Source organism: Ranitomeya imitator, chromosome 1 (assembly GCF_032444005.1).
Source record: "Ranitomeya imitator isolate aRanImi1 chromosome 1, aRanImi1.pri, whole genome shotgun sequence".
NCBI lineage: Eukaryota > Metazoa > Chordata > Amphibia > Anura > Dendrobatidae > Ranitomeya > Ranitomeya imitator.
The window spans coordinates 1,039,515,944-1,039,537,431 of NC_091282.1; the positions used below are offsets into that span (position 1 = coordinate 1,039,515,944).

A 21,488-nucleotide genomic window follows, 5' to 3' on the forward strand; every position below is an offset into this window, starting at 1 on the left:
TCTTTGTTGAAGTCAATTAAATGTTCTACATTTTTTAAGAAGGGATTAGATAAGTGAAGTCTGTATTCTCTGCTGAAGCGCTAATGGCTCCTTTTATGTTTTAATTCCAACAGTGGTGTGGAGATTTTCGCATTACATGCATGGTTTTAGAAAAGAAAGACTTAATCTAGATTTGGAATTATTTTAATCAAGTAGAATTCTTTCTATTTTTCTGATTTTATCTAGTCTTATTGTTGCCATGCATGAGAGACTGTGTGACATTTTCTGATAAGTTGGTGCTACTTTCACAATAATTATGGATATATAAATGCTGTATGTATGAAGCAAAGAAATCAGAATATGAAGGCTGTAGCCAATCAGTTGCTGGCAGTCAAGTGATTCCCCAAGGATGTTCATGTACTGAAACCAGCGGGGGACACAGTAGCAAATGTGGTCCGTCCAGGAAGTGAATATAGAATTTTCTTAATTTACTTAACCTAGGCCTATTGACAATAAAATGCCCAAATACACATGAGACTGTCTGCCGAAATTGATGTGTTTGGCGAGCAGTCTAATTTGTATGGGGCGTCCCCCGGAACAATTGATTGTCGGTGGGAGTTAAAGTTCTGATGTGCCCGATTTTGTACTGATGATACTTATGTTCTTGCTGAGATAAGCTTTTGCCAGAGTTATGTAGAACACAGGAGTGCACGTCCAAATGAGCATTCTTGTGAATGGAAGAGCTGCACAAAATGGCTGCCAGACATATGTATGGTCAGCTATTTAATGTGTATGGCGGGCTTATCTTTAAGAATAGGGGAAAACATCTTAAAATGGTAGCTGTGCTTTCAAGTAAGTTTTCAAAATATAGTGTTGTGTGTTTGTGTACACGAGAAATAACACCATTTCTGGCCAATATGTGACTTATATCCTGCATTCTCCCCAGTTTTCTGATCTTCATGCGCTATCTGTAACCTATAATCCACTTAGAGCTGGGAGAGGAGAGGAGCTGCAGTGATTTCTCCTATAGACAGCACTACATAGAGCGGAGATTCCTGCTTTTCATTCACTTATTAGCTCACAGAGACAAGCTTTAGTAACATACAGTTAAACATAAAGTTTAGTAACATTACTTACATGGAGGACATGTGTGTCCCCCCAGGTTGCGGATGAAGTCCTATTAAACCCGATGGAGTGTCTTGTTTTCACAGCAGGACGCCTGTGGGTCACAAGGCAAACTAAAAGAAAGAGTGGATTGGGTTCAAGTAGTGACTCAGTCAGATTATTATGAAAACCCGTTAAGGGCTTTTATTTTTAGAGGGATTTGCAGGTATGGTAGTGGGGTGGATCTCTCTTTCCTCTCCGAGTTTTGGAAGTGGCTCTATGGCAACGATTCCATTAAAATCTGTCAGCTTTGCCTTGGGGTGTCAGTGTTGGAGTTTTCAAGCTGCAGAGCAGGTGGCTCTGTGCAACACAGGTCTGTGTGGAGCTAACACAGAGCCAGGGAGTTCAAGGTGGCCAACACACCAAAAGGGCACGGCGATGCCATTGTCCACGGCAACGGGTTTTTGAGTTCTGGACTGTGTTTATGGAAACCCGGCTGCGATCCGAAGGACATCATTCCTAAGTGTGAGTTCTGAAAGTAAAGACTCCATTTATATTGAACTTTCTGTGGCCCCTGCCTATCTGTCGCACTGCACCAACCCTGCTGCACTACAATATATATATTATAACATTAAATTATAACAAATATAACATCTTAATATACACTTACCTTGTAATGTCTTCACATCCTGTTCCATCCAGATGTGTCCAGATCCCAGAATTCCAAGGGGCGGAAGTTCACCGACCTCCATATTGGGACACCCAAGTGATGGGTGTCTATGGAAACTGCTGGTAGAACCAGCCCCTTGCGCGGTACCACCAGCGGAACACCATTGCACCACACACACATACACACAAACACACACTGCATATGCCGTACGCACCACACACACACACACATACACTGTATACGCCGTATGCAACACACACACACTGTAAACGCCATACGCAGCCTCTTGCACGGTACCACAAGCCGAACACCGTCGCACCGGGATCAGCCGAATGATTCACTGACCTCCGCCATCTTTGTACAGAAGGAGTGCATGCACAGTTTTAATGTGACCGCCGCTATCTGTCTGCACAAAGATGGCGGCGGTCTGATTTACTGCGCCTAAGTGAATTCCGTGCATGTGCAGTGAATCATTCTGCTGATCCCGGCAGTAGATGCACGACGTGTCTACAGGCAGATGAAGGCGGTCACATTAAAGGGGTTTTCCCACGAATGAAAGTTCATTTTAAAAATTGTCTGTGTTTGACCATGTACGGAGCATACCACATCTCCTGGACAGGGGAGGAAGCAAAAGACAATATTGACATTACAGCAGGGAATCATAGAGGATTCATTTTGTCAGGTAAAATATTTTACTGACTGTTTTTAAACAATATTTTACTGCACAAAATGTATCCTCTGCAATCAAGGCGCACAGGGGTCAGAGCGACAGAGCACAGGGGGAGACAGCTTAAACGGGACAGCACATGAGGGGAGAACACAGCACAGGAAGGAGAGAGACAGCAGACAAGGGGGATAGCACATGGGGTAGACAGGTCGAATAAGAGAGCATAGACGGGAGAAGTCAGCACATGGGGAAAGAGAGAGTGGATAGGTGGGTGAGCACATGGGGGGAGAGATTCTCAACGCTGTAAAGCCTGCCCCCATCGTGACATTACCGCCCTCCAGATGCAATAGCATCGGGCCTCCATCTAGTTATTTGCATATTTGGCAAGTTGAGGAAAACAGGGCAGAGGAGAAGTGGCTGATAAGTGCGAAGGAAGTTGATCTATCCTATTAAAGGGAATCTGTCACCAGTTTTGTCCTGTGTCAACTAAAACTATTACCTTAATCAGCGCCTGTTCTGCAGTCCAAGGGTTATATAACCCCTTGACTCCCACTGTAAACCCCTCAAAAATGTTTTGAAGTTCTCCAGGGCAGTATGTTAAGCCTGTTGGTCCAGTCTGATGGGCATGGTTTCTGTGGTCTCCATCCATCCTCTTGGTTTCTCTATCCCTCCTCCCAGCTGTAGATAGCTGTCCTCCTGCTGTAATTGATGTGGATGACGCCTCCTGCGTCATCCACATAGCCAGGTGAAATCTCATGCCTGCACAGAGAAATAGCCAGCTCGCGCATGTGCACCATGTTCTGGGAGAACTTCAAAAGTTTTTTGGGGGGTATACAAGGGGAGTCAAGGGGTTATATAACCATTGATGGACTGCAACACAGGCATTGATTAAGGTCATAGTTTTAGTTGACACAGGACAGAACTGGTGACAGGTTCCCTTTAAATACTTTACATACAGTACATTATCTACATTAGGCAGCAGAGTGGCTCAGTGGTTAGCATATTAGTTATGCAGTGCTGGGGTCTTGGATTCTAATCTCACCAAGGACAATATCTTCAAGAATTTTGTATGTTCTCCCCATGTTTGTGTGGGTTTCCCCCATTGTAGCCTAATTTTGTTATTTTATTTAATTTATTTTTTTTACTTGCTTATATAGTGCCATTAATTCCACAGCGCTTTACAAACATTATTGGCACTGACCCCATTGGGACTCAATCTAAATTATTATTCTTTAAATATTATATTTTTTTTTAGAAAAATTCCAATTTTGGACAATTTTCGAATGGATTTGATACGTTTGCTGTGTTTTGCATAGCAGGGATTGCTTAGGCAGTACAGACTGTGTTCCTTAGGTGAATATACAGTGTAAATATCTTCGTCTGTTGAATAGAAATCGGCCTGATCTGTTGCTTTATTGCACATGGCATTACCTGGTTGCTAGGTGACATTCATTCCTTATGATCAGACTTCAAGGTCTATCGTGAGTAAGCACAAATCGATACTGTGTGCTTGTATGGAACTGAAAGCTGAGACATTGACTATATGATATGCCTTTGTTCTGTCTCTACACAGGAGCGCTCCAGGTGTAACTATCTTGACACAAAAGTAACATCCAGAAGACAATGACCTAAGGAAGACGGACCCAAGCGGAGCATGGCTTAGTGAACCAAGTCTCCAAAACACATCATGTCACAGATCTTCAGTGTGAGCAAGCCTCCCCAAAGCATCAACCTTCAGGAGGTCGACCCTGAGACGTGTGCTATAGTATTTAAGAACCACTGGGCTCAGGTAAAAGGGATTTGGGAAGAAATCTCTGTTTTGCAGATTGCTCTATGTCGCTTGGATTAAACCTGTGGATAAGAAAGTGTTAAGCACAGAATATTAAGGAAATCGTGTTTAATAATGTCTTTTTCTGTTTCAATGTCTTTTTGTGCTATAAATCTCATACAAGGGCATAGAAATCTGCATATGCCAAGACAGCCAATTATACACAGAAAAAAGAGCAAAGTAAGATCCTGAAATCATACGTAAAATAAAATATACAACCAGGCTGTGTAACCTCATGCAAACAAGGTATCAAGTCTTATGGTTTCCCGTGGCACACCTGAGGCACCTAGATTAACTGGATTATAGATTGCCATGATGTTTTTTTTTCTTCTACCGCATGGAATGACATTGGAATTCCTGACAGTAGGTTGACATAACACCGGAAATGCACACAGTAAAAAAAGAAAAAAACATCCCTGGGATTAATTTTTCTAATATTCTTGTAATATTTTTCTAATGTCTTCCTTTAAAGTGAACCTGTCAGGTCGCTCTTACCCTCCAACCCAGCAACGTTAAAGTGAGCCTGTGAGCAGGATTGTGCACAGTAACCTACAGACAGTGTCAGGTTGGCTCTGTTATACTGACTAAAATGATACCTTGGTTGATGAAAATCCATCTTGTGGTTGTAGTTTAATCTTTATTTGTAGTTTTTAGTTAATAATATGCTCATGCTCTGGAGCGGCCTGTGGGGGATCTTCATGTGGTGCTCTGCTTGGGTATTCACAAATATGGCTTCTGATAGGTGCCAACTTGGATGAGGAAATTTTTTCAGCATACTCGGGAGAAATTGCACAACACAGTTTGTGGTCCACTTTCTCCTGTCACCTTGTAAAAACAAAAAATTGGGGGCTAAAGTGAAAAAAAAAAATTTAAAGTAAACTATTCATTTTTTCCTTACACATTGTATTAATTCCTATGAAGCACCTGAATGGTATATAAATTTCTTGAATGTGGTTTTGAGGATTTTGAGGGGTGAAGTTTTTAGAATGGTGTCACCTTTGGGTATTTTCTGTCATATAGGCCCCTCAAAATCACTTCAAATGTGATGTGGTCCTTAAAAAAATGGTTTTGTAATTTTGGTTGAAAAATTAGAAAATGCTGATTAACTTTTAACCTTTCTTACTTCCTAGCAAAAAAAAAAAAAAAGGTTTAAAAAATGTTGCTGATGTAAAGTAGACATGTTTGAAATGTTATTTAGCAACTATTTTGTGTGACATACCTCTGATTTAAGGGCATAAAAATTAAAATATATTTTCACAAATAAACGCCTGTAGTATCAAACAAATTTTACCACTATCATGAAGTTCAATATGTCACGAGAAAACATCTCAGAATCACTAGGATCCATTGAAGTGTTCCAGAGTTATTACCCCATAAAGTGACACTGGTCAGAACTGAAAAAATTGGCCTGGTCAAGAAAGTGGAAACAGGCTTTGAGGTGAAGGGGTTAAAACCAAAATCCAAAAAATAATTGTGGAATTGTTTTTCTGCGTTTTCGCCGCACATGGAATTTTTTTCCCATTTTCCAGTACATCAGATGATAAAATGGATAATGTCAAAAGTACAGTACAACTCATGCCAAAAGAAAAACAAACAATCAGTTATATAAAAGGGAAAATAAAATAAGTAACTCTTGAAAGAAGGGGAGGAAAACATGTAAGCACAAGAATGGAAAATTGACAAGTTTTCAAAGGCCTCATTCATACATTTGTGTTTAAACATAATTGTGATAAAATAGTACTGTAAAATGGTACTGATGTCAATCAGTTTATCAGCAGTGGGTCTGTTTTTGCCATCAGTGTGTTATCTAATGTGTAAAAAAGATACAGTAATGTTAATAGTGGTCGTATAAAAATATAACGGAGACCTCATAAAATGAGAATAAAAGTAACTAGACAAGCCCGAAAATAGCCTACCGAATGATGAATGTGATTTTTTTAAAACCATAATTCTATGCAGTATGTAAACTAGGGGACAGGTCATGGAGGGATCAGTGACCTGTCAGAAGCAATACACATGAACATATAATCAAAGCACCACATAAGCCCCCGACGCACGAGCATATCATTAACTTAAAACTACAAATAAAGATTAATCCCTTCCTGACATGCGTCGTACTAGTACTGCTCTGCGTTCTGAGTACTGAGTTCCCGCAAACCGCAGTACTAGTACGGTGGCACGATCGCGCGGCCTCACAGTGAGCGCCGATCGCGTGCGGGTGTCAGCTGTATATGATAGCTGACACCCCACAGCAATGCCCACGATCGGCATTTAACCCCTCTAATGCCGCTGTCCAGGGCCGGCTCCAGGTTTTTGTGGGCCCGGGCAAAAGAGTCTCAGTGGGCCCACATACCACGATTCATGATGCACAGATACGGAGGAGAAATATAGATATACTACACAGGGCCTAGCCTTCCCCCTCATCCTTCACATAGGCAGATCTGCACACACACACACACACACACAATATGCAAACATGTATACATACAATACGTAAACATACACATACATACAGTACGCAGACATGCACAAGCATACAATAAGCAGACATGCACACACAGTACTCAGACATGCGCACACACAAAGTACGCAGACATGCACACATAGAGTACTCAAACATACACACACTTACAGTACATAGACATGCACACATACAGAACGCAGACATGCACACACACACGCAGTATGCAGAAATGCACACACACACAATACGGAGACATGCTCAGCACACACAATACGGAGACATGCACAGCACACACATTACGGAGACATGCACAGCACACACATACAGTAAAATACACAGATATACACATACAAATACACAAAAATACATAAATATATACAGTCATACACACTGATATACACACAGATATGAACATCATACATGCATACACAGACAGACACGAATCTCACTCACCTCCCCCTGGCTTGTCGCTCATCAGGCAGCTCTGGCATGTGGCTATGGAGGGCGTGCTGTTTGATGGCAGTCAGACATGGCCGCACACAGTGCACTCTGCAGCTGTGTCTGCTACTAAATGATGCGGTCGGGCCAGCACTGTGCCTTTAACTTTGCTTGTGTGTCTGCCCGGCTGCATCATTACTACAGCTGCAGAGTGCACTGTGCGCGACCATGTTTGTTTAAGTGACGGCTGAGCTCAAGTAGTGCCGAAGCTGCTGGGGGAGCAGCCAGGGCTCCCTGGTGTCCCGGCCACCAGTGGGCCCCATATTTGTTCAGGGCCCCGGCAGTTGCCCGGGTACGCCGGGTGCTGACGCCGGCCCTGCCGCTGTCAATAGTGACAGCGACATAGAGGGGCATCGCGCAGGGACGGTGGCTCCCTGCGCTCTCCCACCGGAACAACGCAATGCAATTGCGTTGTTGTGGTGATCCAGAAGGAGTCCCCGGATCCAAGATGGCCGCGGGATTCCTTCTGGGTCATGAAGTGAGATGGCTAGCCGGTGCCTGCTCAGAGAAGGAGCCGGAAAGCCTCCTGCACTGCCTGTCAGAACGCTGATCTGACACAGTGCTATGCACAGTGTCAGATCAGCGATCTGATCTAATATAGTGATGTCCCACCCTGGGACAATGTTGGAAAGTTAAAAAAAATAAAAATAAATAGAATGTACAAAAAAAATCCCCAAATAAAGAAAAAAAAATCCCAATAAATCCATTTATTTATGTAAATAAAGCAAAGCAATAAAAGTACACATTTGGTTTCGCCGCGTCCGTAATGACCCACTCTATAAAACTATCCCACTAGTTAACCCCTTCAGTGAACACCGCAAAAAAAAAAAAAAAAAACAGGCAAAAAACAATGCTTTATTATCATACCGGCGAACACAAAGTAAAATAACACACGATCAAAAAGACGGATATAAATAAACATGGTACCGCTGAAATCCCTTCATCACCCCCTTAGTTAGGAAAAAATAATAAAATTTTAAATGTATTTATTTCCATTTTCCCGTTAGGGTTAGGGTTAAGGCTAGGGTTAGGGTTAGGGTGGGGGTTAGGGTTGTGGCTAAAGTTGGGGTTGGGGCTAAAGTTAGGGTTTGGATTACATTTACGGTTGGGATAAGGGTAGGGATCAGTGTTAGGGGTGTGGTTAGGCTTATGGCTGGGATTAGGGTTAAGGGTGGGTTTGGGTTAGGGTTTCAGTTAGAATTGGGGGGTTTCCACTGTTTAGGCACATCAGGGGCTTTCCAAACGCGATATGGCGTCCGATCTCAATTCCAGCCAATTCTGCGTTGAAAAACTAAACAGTGCTACTTCCCTTCCGAGCTCTTCTGTGCACCCAAACAGGGGTTTACCCCCACATATGGAGTATCAGCGTACTCAGGATAAATTGGACAACAAATTTTGGGGTCCAATTTCTCCTGTTACTCTTTGGAGGAAAAAAATTGCGGGCTAAAAGCTCATTTTGTGGAAAGAAAAAATGATTTTTTTAATTTTCACGGCTCTACATTCTAAACTTTAGTGAAACAATTGGGGGTTAAAAGTGCTCACCACACATCTAGAATAGTTCCTTAGGGGGTCTTCTTCCCAAAAAAATGGGGTCACTTGTGGGGGGTTTCCACTGTTTAGGCACATCAGGGGCTCTCCAAACGCGACATGGGTTCCGATGTCAATTCCAGCCAGTTTTGCATTGAAAAGTCAAACGGCGCTCCTTCCCTTCCGAGCTCTGCCATGTGCTCAAACAGTGGTTTACCCCCATACACAGGGTATCAGCATACTCAGGACAAATTTCTCAACAACTTTTGGGGTCCAATTTGTCCTGTTACCCTTGGGAAAATAAAAAATTTGGGGCGAAAAGATCATTTTTTGTGAAAAAAATATGATTTATTTTTAAAGGCTCTACATTATAAACTTCTGTGACACACTTGGAGGTTCAAAGTGCTCACCACACATCTAGATTAGTTCCTTAGGGGGTCTACTTTCCAAAATGGTGTCACTTGTGGGGGGTTTCCACTGTTTAGGCATATCAGGGGCTCTCCAAACGCGACATGGTGTCCCATCTCAATTCCAGCAAATTTTGCATTGAAAAGTGAAATGGCGCTCCTTCCCTTCCGAGCTCTGCCATGTGCCTAAACAATGGTTTACCCCAACATATGGGGTATCGGCGTACTCAGGACAAATTTTATAACGACTTTTGTGGTCCAATTTCTCCTGTTACCCTTGGTAAAATAAAACAAATTGGATCTGAAATAAAGATTTTGTGAAAAAAGTTAAATGTTCAATTTTATTTTAAACATTCCAAAAATTCCTGTGAAGCGCCTGAAGAGTTAATAAACTTTTTGAATGTGGTTTTGAGTACCTTGAGGGGTGCAGTTTTGAGAATGGTCTCACTTTTGGGCATTTTCTGTCATATAGACCCCTCAAAGTCACTTCAAGTGTGAGGTGGTCCCTAAAAAAAATTGGTTTTGCAAATTTTGTTGTAAAAATGAGAAATCGCTGATCAATTTTTAACCCTTATAACTTCCTAACAAAAAAATTATGTTTCCAAAATTGTGCTAATGTAAAGCAGACATGTGGGTAATGTTAATTATTAACTATTTTGACTGATATGACTCTCTAATTTAAGGGCAGAAAAACTAAAAATTTAAAAATAGCTAAATTTTCAAAATTTTCGCCAAATTTCCATTTTTTCACAAATAAACGCAAGTCAAATTGAAAATTTTTTACCACTATCATAAAGTACAATATGTCCCGAGAAAACATTCTTAGAATCTCCAGGATCTGTTGGAGCGTTTCAGAGTTATGACCTCATAAAGTGACAGTGGTAAGAATTGAAAAAAATGGCCTGGTCAGGAATTTGAAAACAGGCTTCGGGGTGAAGGGGTTAAACAACAACCACAAGACGGATTTCATCAACCCAGTTATCATTCTAACCCCTTCACGACATGCACCGTACTAGTACGGCGCATGTCTGTGATGTAGGCTCTGGTGCTGAGCCCACATCTTTCCCAGCACATTCACCCGCGGCTGTTAACCCGTTAAATGCCACTGTCAATCTCTGACAGTGGCTTTAGCACGTGATTATGGGTCATTGATGGGTCGACGCTCATAGCAAGTGAGCAATTCTGCTACATACAGGCGATCTGATCACCTCCTGCTCGTAATATACGGTATGTTACGGGCATAGAAAATCGCAGCAAGCTGCGTTTGTCAGCGTATTGCGCAAAAAATACGCCAATGAAAGTCTATGGGGGCGAGAAAATTACGGATTGCGCACGGACCATGCGTGTGACTTGCGAGAAATACGCAGCGGTGTTCTATAGAAAAGCCGGCAATTCATCTCGGTGTTCAGTAAAATCACACTGACAGAATAGAAGAATAGAATAGGTAGAATAAATGTGCACACATAGTGTGTGTATATATATATGCTTTGCAAAAAGGAAAAAAGAAAAGAGCATGAACCGCACATCCCAAAATCATACGTTGATCTAAAGCCGCTAGGCAAAAATTTATATACTGAACATGAGGTTTTCAGTTTAACATTCTGATCAGACTGTATGAAGCCCACTGCCCTATCGCCTTAACGGAGCAGAGCCATGCGGCGACCACCGCCACAGCGGCCACGCACCAGCAGGGCGGACGGCCTGTTGCCCCACAGCACCCATGCTGCGAGACTGAGCCCCCATGACTCCAGACCGCGCCGCCCCACAAGCACAAAGCCACAGCAACAATGGCCGCCACACAGCAACAGCACCAAAATGAAAGGAGCATTGAAACTCACCTTCCTCCAGCTCTTCAGTGAGAGCCAAAATGGGCTAGACCCCTTTGCAGTCTCCTGCTGTCGCTTTGTGCTGGTGGGGTGGCGCGGTCTGGAGTCATGGGGGCTCAGTCTCGCAGCATGGGTGCTGTGGGGAAACAGGCCGTCCGCCCTGCTGGTGCGTGGCCACTGTGGCGGTGGTCGCCGCACGGCTCCGCTCCGTTAGGGCGACAAGACCCGCTACGAGGTTTGCCGTGAAGTGGCAGTGGGCTTCATACAGTCTGATCAGAATATTAAACTGAAAACCTCATGTTCAGTATATAAATTTTTGCCTAGCGGCTTTAGATCAACGTATGATTTTGGGATGTGCGGTTCATGCTCTTTTTTTTTTTTTTTTTTTTCCTTTTTGCAAAGTATATATATACAGTCAGGAGCACAGCTACATTAGCAGAGCTCCTGGGTGTAAAATGATTTAACCCCTTCAGATGGATTTACAGTGTGGGACAAGACTGTAGGTCTTCAGGTGGAATAAGAGTATAATAAAATATTTAAACACCATGTGTCTTTATTTCATTAAAATACTTTTTAATGTGTGTGTGTTTTATTAACCATATCGTACAATTGGATTAATAATGGATAGGTGTCATAATTGACGCCTCTCCATTATTAACCTGGCTTAATGTCACCTTACAATAGCAAGGTGACATTAACCTTTCATTACCCCATGTCCCACTGCTACACGGGAGTGGGAAGAGAGAGGCTAAGTGCCAGAATAGGCGCATCTTCCAGATGTGCCTTTTCTGGGGTGGCTGGGGGCAGATGTTTTTACCCGGGGTAGGGGGGGGGGGGCAATAACCATGGTCCCTCTCTAGGCTATTAATATCTGCCCTCAGTCACTGGCTTTCCCACTCTGGTGGAGAAAATTGCATGGGAGCCCACGCCAATTTTTTCTGGGATTGAACCCTTTAATTTAATAGCTAGAGACCCCAAATTTTACACAGAGACACTTGTTACATTAGTAAAGAGGAATATGTAATAAAAGAAGGGATATGAGATGGTTTACTGTATGTAAACCATGTCTTATATCCTGTTGGGTTTGTGAAGGAGATAGGAAAAGCCGGCAATTGAATTGCCGGCATTTCTGCTATCTAGCGCTGAACTATATATAAATATATATATATATATATATATATATATATATATATATATATATATATATATATATATTCTGTGTGTACACATTTATTCTACCTATTCTATTCTATTCTATTCTGTCAGTGTGATTTTACTGTACACCGCACTGAATTGCCGGCTTTTCTAGAGAACACCGCTGCGTATTTCTCGCAAGTCACACTGCTGGTCCGTGTGTAATCCGGATTTTTCTTGCCTCCATAGACTTTCATTGGCATTTTTTTGCGCAATACGGTGACAAACGCAGCATGCTGCGATTTTCTTCGGCCGTACAAGACCGTATAATATGGATCCATAAAATACGGCAGATAGGAGCTGGGCCATAGAGAATCATTGGGCCGTGTGCAATGCGTATTTTCTGGACGTATTTTCTGCGCTCATATGTCCGTACAACTCGCTAGTGTGACACCGGCCTTTGTAAGCCACAACCAGGAGTGGGTGATAAATGCAGAAGTGGTGCATATGTTTCTATTATACTTTTCCTCTATTTGTTCCACTCCTGGTTTTGGCTTACAAATACTGATGTAAAATACTGACCAAATACTGCCAGTGTGACGGCAGCCTACTTCTCTTTTGTTTCTAACATGTTGACCAGGAGCTCAACCACCACTACCATCTAGCTTTTAAGTGCTTTACTGAAGCTGGCCAGGATTAAGCAATAAGAACGAAGTCATGTGGCCGTATTACTTGCATGAGGTTCGCATCTCAATCCTTGGTCTGGCTGTCGGATCTCCTGTCCTGAGCTTGACAGCATCTATTTCTATACAGCTGTCACGCTTAGGTGAGGGAGAGCTGACAGCCAGTCCGAGGATTGAAATGTGATGCTCATGTGAGTAATAAGGCCATCTGACTGTGCTTCAATGATCCCACCCAGCTTCAAATTAGGGCTTATAATCTCAATAAAAAATAGCTTGAAAGCATTGTGCATGTTCAGCCACCGCTGCGATGCAGCAGTCACCTAAGGGTATGTGCACACGATGCGGATTTTGCTGTAGATCCGCAGAGTTTCCGCAGCTGCAGGTGCGCAGCAGTTTCCCATGAGTTTACACTTCAATGTAAACCTATGGGAAACCAAAATCGCTGTGCACATGCTGCGCAAAAAAAAAGGTACGGAAACGCAGCGGTTTACATTCCGCAGCATGTCACTTCTTTCTGCGGATTCCGCAGCGGTTTTACAGCTGCCCCTATGGAAAACCGCAGATGTAAAACCGCAGAAAAACCACGGTAAATCCGCGATAAATCTGCAGCAAAAACGCAGCGTTTTTACCCTGCAGATTTATCAAATCTGCTGCGGAAAAATCCGCAGTGGCCAAGAATACGTGTGCACATACCCTAAGGAATTACCTGTGTACCAAAGAAAAGTATCAAAGTGGTAGTCTCAAGTTGTATCTTCCACAGCTCACAGCTGCACAGTCTAATTACATTCTCCTTGTTTCTGGCAGGGCGGCCACTCCTTTAGGCTATGTGCACACGTTGTGGATTAGCCTTAGGAATTTCTGGTGCAGATTCTGCCTCTCCTGGCAGAAAACGCACCTGCGGATTTGTCGCGTTTTTTGTGCGGTTCTGCAGAGTTTTTTGTGCGTTTTCGCCTCGGTTTTCTTGCGGATTTACTGCGTTTTTTACCCCTGCGGTTTTCTATAATGGAATGGGTGCAAAAACACTGCAGACATGCTACTTCTTTTAAACTGCAGCGTTTCCGCAGCGGATTTTCCGCAAAGTGTGCACAGCATTTTTTTTTCTCATTGATTTACATTGTACTGTAAATCAATTGCGGATCTGCAGCATTTCTGCACCGCAAAAAACGATGCGGATCCGCAGAGAATCCGCAACGTGTGCACATACCCTTAATGATAGAGCTGTAGTGCTATATTTAGGCTATGTGCACACGTCAGGATTTCTTGCAGAAATTTCCTGACAAAAACCGGATATTTCTGCCAGAAATCCACAAGCGTTTTTTTCGTGTTTTTTATGCGTTTTTGTGTGTTTTTTGTGCGTGTTTTTTGCGTTTTTTCCCAATGCATACAATAGCATGAAAAATGCAAAAAATCCGCAAAATTAATGAACATGCTGCTTTTTTTACCGCAATGCGCTTTTTTCGCAGAAAAAAAGTATCATGTGCACAAAAATTGCAGAATGTATTCTAAATGATAGGATGCATATGTATGCATTTTTAATGCGTTTTTATAGCGTTTTTTTCGCGAAAAAATGTGAAAAAACCTGAACGTGTGCACATACCCTTACACATCGTGTGCACATACCCTTACACATAGGATTTTTTCTGCAGCCAAAACCTGCTCTCTTGGCACTAAAAACACTGCATTCACTTTTCAGCATGTTGGCAGTTTGTCACATATTTTTTGGAGCATTTTAATGAGGCAGATTACATGAATGCTTTGTCTATAGTACATGATTAACCCCTTCACCCCGAAGGCTATTTTCACCTTCCTGACCAGGCCAAATTTTTCAATTCTGACAAGTGTCACTTTATGTCTTTAGGCCTGGACAGAAATGATGGTACACCTGAAAATAATGTGACAAAAGAAACGTGTTAAATCACGGTGTGTCCACTAACTGGCATCACAGGTGTCTACAATCTTGGAATCAGTGAGTGGACCTGTATATAGGGCTACAGATACTCACTGTGCTGTTTGGTGACATGGTGTGTATCACACTCAACATGGACCAGAGGAAACGAAGGAAAGAGTTGTCTTTGTCTAATAGGAGATTAGAAAGAAAATTATAGACAAACATGTTAAAGGTAAAAGTTATAAGACCATCTCCAAGCAGCTTGATATTCCTGTGATTATAGTTGCACATATTATTCAGAAATTTAAAATCCATGGAACTGTAGCCGACCTCCTTGGACGTGGCCGCAGGAGGAAAACTGATTACAAATCAAAGAGATGGGTAATACAAATGATAACAAAAGAGCCCGGAAAAACTTCTAAACAGATTAAAGGTGAACTTCAAGCTCAAGGAACATCAGTGTCAGATCGCACCATCCATCGTTGCATGAGCCTAAATGGACTTCATGGGAGACGACCAAGGAGGACACTATTGTTGAAAAAAAATCATAAAAAAGCCAGACTGGAATTTGCCAAACTACATGCTGACCAGCTACAAAGCTTCTGGGAGAATATCCTATGTACAGATGAGACAAAAATGGAACTTTTTGGCAAGGCACATCAGCTCTATGTTCATAGACAGAAAAATTAAGCATATCAAAAAAAGAACACAGTCCCTAGTGTGAAACATGGAGGAGGCTCTGTTATGTTCTGGGGCTGCTTTGCTTCTTCTGGTACAGGGTGTCTAGAATCTGTGCAGGGTACAATGAAATCTCAAGACTATCAAGGGATTCTAGAGAGAAATGTGCTGCCCTGTGTCAGAAAGCTTGGTCTCAGTCTCAGGTCATGAGTCTTGCAACAGGATAATGATCGAAAACGCACAGCTTAAAACACCCAAGAATGCCTAAGAGGAAAACATTGGACTATTCTGAAGTGGCCTTCTATAAGCCCTCACCTAAATCCTATTGAGCATCTTTGGAAAGAGCTTAAAGTGACACTGTCACCTGAATTTGGAGGGAACAATCTTCAGCCATGGAGGCGGGGTTTTGGGGTTTTTGATTCACCCTTTCCTTACCCGCTGGCTGCAATATTGGATTGAAGTTCATTCTCTGTCCTCCGTAGTACATGCCTGCACAAGGCAATCACAGTTACAGGAATCGTTTGATTGCAGTCATTGCCACAAAAGGTTGTGCAACAAAGTATTAAGTTAAGGGTGCCATCATTTCTGTCCAGGCCTATTTCATGAGTTTTATTTTTTTTTAATTCTGTGGAAGCATGGTTGAAAAGAAATGTCTGACTTTCATTTGTTCATTTTCATAGATTTTTTATTTATTATTACTTTTGTTAGATTCAAGTTATTTCTGTGACCATTGTGGGTTTTTCTGTTATTAAACGAGAGGTACCAACAATTTTGACCACGTGTGTACTGATCACCCATAGAGTATTCCATGGTCTGGTTAATTGGTTGTTACCAAAGCCTCAAAAACTTGTTCAAAATGTATCGGTGTCATAGTGCTCACCCATAGGGTATTACATCTTCTTGAGTACATTTAGTTGCTATATAAGCCTCCAAAAACTTGTTGAAAATGTATTCAATATTATACTGTTCACCAATAGGGTATTACATCTTTTTTTGGTACATTTTGTTGCTATATACCCTTCAAAAAACTTGTTCAAAATGTTATCGTTATTATATTGCTCACCCATAGGGTGTTTTATGGTCTGGATAACATTTTGTTGGTCTATAACCCTCAATAAAAGTGTTTAAAATGTATAGTTATTATATTGCTCGCCCATAGGGTATTACATCTTCTTGCAGGGCCGGATTGGGACTAAAATTCAGCCCTGGCATTTGAAGTTAAACAGGCCCACTTGTCACATGTGACCGTATAACATCTTTGTACACTTGTAGGCAGGGCAGGTTTTAGGCAAAGTGGGGCCCTACGCCTAGCAAAGTTTAAAATGGGGCCCCAAATGCATATTGCACATCACACAAAAGCATTTCAGTTGTATTTACAAGCGCTGAGTTCAGGCCGCTAAATGAGTTTGATCGACAATGCTGAAGTTGTTCAACACTTGTTTCCCGGCCTCTTTCCACCAGCTGAGGAATAATGATGGGACAGAATGATCACTAATAAATCACTAACAGATCACTATACAGTATCATGTTATCAGCAGCACATCTACAGTTTATGCCGGCGAAGTGCTGCTGAGAACAATGATTTTGTTCCAGCAAAAACAATCTGAATATGCAGCATTTTACTTGTTTAGTAAAATACACCCCATAATCCTCCATATATTATAATGTGCACCACAGTCCTCCATATAGTATAATACACTCTCTATAGTCCTCCAGATATTAAAATACACTGCTCAGTCCTCCATATAGCATAATACACTCCTCATAGTGCTCTATATATTATAATGCACCGCCATAGTCATCCATGTAGTACAATTCACTTCCCCATAGCTCTTCATATAGTATAACATATTCCCCATAATCCTCGATACAGTATAATGCAGCCCACATATAGTATAATGGAGCCACCACCCTACAGAATATAATGCAGCCACCCAATAGTATAATGCAGCCACCCCAGAGTATAATGCAGCCACCCCATAGAATATAATACAGCCCACCTCCCCATAATATATCATGTAGCCCCTAGAGAATATAATGCAGCCCCCATAGTATAACACAGCCTCCCCCATAGAATATAATATACCCCCACAATAGTATATAGCAGCCACATAGTATATAACACGGCCTCCCCCATAGAATATAATATACCCCCCATAGTATATAGCACAACCCGCATAGCAGATAACACAGCCCACGTAGCAATATACAACACAGCCCATGTAGCAGTATACAGCACAGCCACATAGTAGTATACAGCACTGCCCACATAGTAGTATACAGAACTTCCCACATAGTAGTATACAGCAGAGCCCACATAGTAGTGTATAGCACAGCCCACATAGTAGTATACAGCAGAGCCCACACAGTAGTATACAGCACTGCCCACATAGTAGTATATAGCACAGCCCACATAGTAGTATACAGCAGAGCCCACACAGTAGTATATAGCAAAGCCCACATAGTAGTATACAGCACAGCCCACATAGTAGTATACAGCACTGCCCACATAGTAGTATACAGCACTGCCCACATAGTAGTATACAGCAGAGCCCACATAGTAGTGTATAGCACAGCCCACATAGTAGTATAAAGCAGAGCCCACATAGTAGCATATAGCACAGCCCACGTAGTAGTATACAGAAGAGCACACACAGTAGTATACAGCACTGCCCACACAGTAGTATATAGCACAGCCACATAGTAGTATACAGCAGAGCCCACACAGTGGTATGTAGCACAGCCCACATAGTAGTATACAGCAGAGCCCATACAGTAGTATATAGTGCAGCCTATATAGTAGTATACAGCACAGCCCACATAGTAGTATGCAACAGAGCCCACACAGTAGTATATAGCACAGCCCACACAGTAGTATACAGCACAGCCCACATAGTAGTATACAGCAGAGCCCACATAGTAGTATACAGCAGAGCCCACACAGTAGTATATAGCACAGCCCACATAGTATACAGCAGAGCCCACATCTCTTCCCCCCCCCTAGAATGGCCCCACAGTCCAGTAAAAAAAAAAACCCTCCACTTCCCCTCGTGCCTGCGGTGCTCCCTGCTCCTGTCTCGGCAGCTGCCGCTGCACTGCCTGGGACACAGTGAATGCGCACGCACCCGCAGTGTCAGAGGCAGGGCGGGGAATGATGGGAGAGGGAGCGTCAGGTAACGCTTTTTCCTCCATCATTGCATTCAACTGTATTGAATGCGGCAGCAGCGGCGCTGGGGGGGAAGGGTGAGTCGGCGTGCAGCGGCCCACTACTGCCACCGGCCCTTCTAGCATTTGCCAGACATGCCCGATGGCTAGTCCAGCCCCGGACATTTTGTTGGAATATAACCCTCAAAAACTTGTTAAAAAATATATCGGTATCATATTGCTCACCCATAGGGTATTACATCTTCTTGTGCACATTTCGCTGCTATAAGAGCAACAAAAAACTTGTTAAAAAAATTATCGGTACTATATTGATCCTCCATACAATATTCCATGGTCTGGACTACATTTTGTTGGTATATACCTATTTTTCGCTTTATAAGACGCACCTGATTAGAAGATGCACCCCCAAATTTGGTGAAGAAAAAGAGGAAAAATTTTTTTTTATGTTAAATGGGGGTCTGTGTTATAATGCCAGTGTCTGTCTTATTTCCCTCATCCTGGTATCTATATAACCCCCATCCTTGTGCTGGCACATGCCCCCCTGTAGTGCTGTCAGGCACATGCCCCCCTGGTCACTATATGCCACCCTGTGATGCTGGCAGACACATGCCCCCCTGGGTCACTATATGCCCCCCTGTGCTGCTGGCAGGCACTTGCCCCCCTAGGTCACTATATGCCCCCCTGTGCTGGCAGACACTTGCCCCCCTGTGTCACTATATTCCCCCCTGTGCTGGCAGGCACATGCCCGCCATCACAATATGCCCACCTGGGTCACTATATGCCCCCTGTGCGGCTGGCAGACACATGATAAAATAACAGACACTTAACTCACCTTCTGATGATGGCTCCGTGCTCACAGCTACTCGGTTGTGCTTCCTGTTTCCCAGGCATCGGATCATGTGACCTGGGCACACAGTGATGTCATCTTTGTGCTGTGCTGATCACATGATCGAATGTCGGCACAGACACAGGAAGAGCCACGGGGGAACTGGGAGCATGGAGCCATCATCAGAAGGTGAGTTAAGTGTTTGTTATTTTATCACTTGCCTGCCAGCAGCACGGGGGGCATGTGCCTGCCAGCAGCACGGGGGGCATATCCATGATGGGAGGGGGGAGATGCAGGCACATGTAATATTCGCTGCTCCCCTGTGAATCAAGTTGCGCAGCTTCAGCACCGAGGTGATGGACAGCAGGTGCAGTGAATATTACATGAGGCTAATGAGCGGGAGCACAGGACCTCCTGCTGTCTCTGCAGCCCGCAGCCAGCCCATCCCAGCGCCCTGACACCACTCCAGAACTGCTCCCCCTCTTCTACAGCACAGCACACAGATTCGGATTATGAGACGCACCCCCCACTTTCCCCCAAAATTTGGAGGAACAAAAGTGCGTCTTATAATCCGAAAAATATGGTAACTCTCAAAGTGTAAAAAATGTATAGTTATTATATTGCTCGCCCATAGGGTATTACATCTTCTTGGGTACATTTTGTTGGAATATTGCCCTCAAAAAACTTGTTAAAAGATATATCGGTCTCATATTGCTTACCGATAGGGTATTACATCTTCTTGTACACATATGCTATAAAAACCACAAAAAACTTTTTAAAAAATTTATCGGTATTATATTGATCATCCATACAATATTCCATGGTCTGGACTACATTTTGTTGGTATATAACCCTCAAAAAAAGTGTTAAAAATTTATAGTTATTATATTGCTTGCCCATAGGGTATTACATCTTCTACGGTACATTTTGTTGGAATATAACCCTCAAAAAATGTTTTAAAAGATGTATCGGTATCATATTGCTCACCCATAGGGTATTACATCTTCTTGTGTACATTTCATTGCTATAAATGCCTCAAAAAAATTGTTAAAAAATGTATCTGTATTATATTGCTCATCCAAGAAGAATTACATTTTCTTGGGTATATTTCGTTGCTATATACGCCTCAAAAAACTTGTAAAAAAATGTATCGGTATTTTTTTTGGTCTTTTGTCCTTTTATCATGTCAGCCATGTCTTTTTCTATTTTGTTATTCGAAGACTGTCCAGTGAAGTCAAGTTATCGCCTATCCGAGGAATAACTTGTAGGGATTCTATGATGCTAACAAATCGGCACTTTCCTCTCCATTAAAATAGATCTGCAGTGTGTATGCCAGACCACCCCTCCATTCATTCTCTGCGAGAGTGCTAAGATCAGCAATCAGGTATTTCCAACATAGAAAATTAGTGAAGAGGCAGTTGAGCATGAACACTACTGCTCTAATCCAACGGAGATAAAAGTGCACCCTTCTGCCAATAGTTGTAGGTCCCAGCTGTCAGACCCCATTTTTCTATAAGTTACTTAATTTCACTGGACATCCCCTTCAAGGTTTTTTTATAGGACATTTTAGATTATTGGTGAAACGTTACACCCACTGCTGCCTTTATTATATTATGTTTGTGCTGTTTACCACTTACCATAATTGACATAACACATCTATGAACATGGGGTTATTAAAAATTATTTTTTTACCATTCAAGAGACCCTGATTTAAGATAAATTAAGGTAATTTTTTAAAGAATTTAGGAAGGTATTAGTCATACAGAGCATATCATATCATGGCAGTCTGGGGCATTATTTTTAGCCATTTGTCTAGTAAGTGGGTGCTACAGTATATGGGACATTTCATTTTGAAGTTTTGCTTTGTAGACTTTAATTGATTTTGTTATATGCTCAAAATTCCTTTAAGCATTAATCAGCATTAATACATCTCTACTGTTGTATTTTGCTGTAGTATTTTACTTGTATTCTTGCAGTAGAGAAACTTCACTGTGCCAATTGTACATAAATATGTATAACTATTTATAGGAATCTCATTGACTTTTGTCATTTGTAGGTTGTGCATTTATTCGCTTTGCAGTCTATGTTGTTTTTTAACTGCCGTGTTCCCTTTGTTAGATACTTTAGTTATTTTCCCCTTCGTT

At 42.3% G+C, this 21,488-nt stretch overlaps 1 protein-coding gene across 1 annotated transcript in view; it reads left to right on the forward strand.

Moving 5' to 3' along the window:
* Positions 1-21,488, forward strand: part of FHIP1A (FHF complex subunit HOOK interacting protein 1A) — a 484,437-nt gene that overhangs the window by 204,203 nt on the left and 258,746 nt on the right. Inside the window, exon 3 of the mRNA XM_069744063.1 lies at positions 3,994-4,209. Within this exon, the coding sequence (XP_069600164.1) occupies positions 4,108-4,209 (102 nt within the window). The 5' untranslated portion in view covers positions 3,994-4,107. The remainder of the gene's footprint in view (positions 1-3,993; positions 4,210-21,488) is intronic.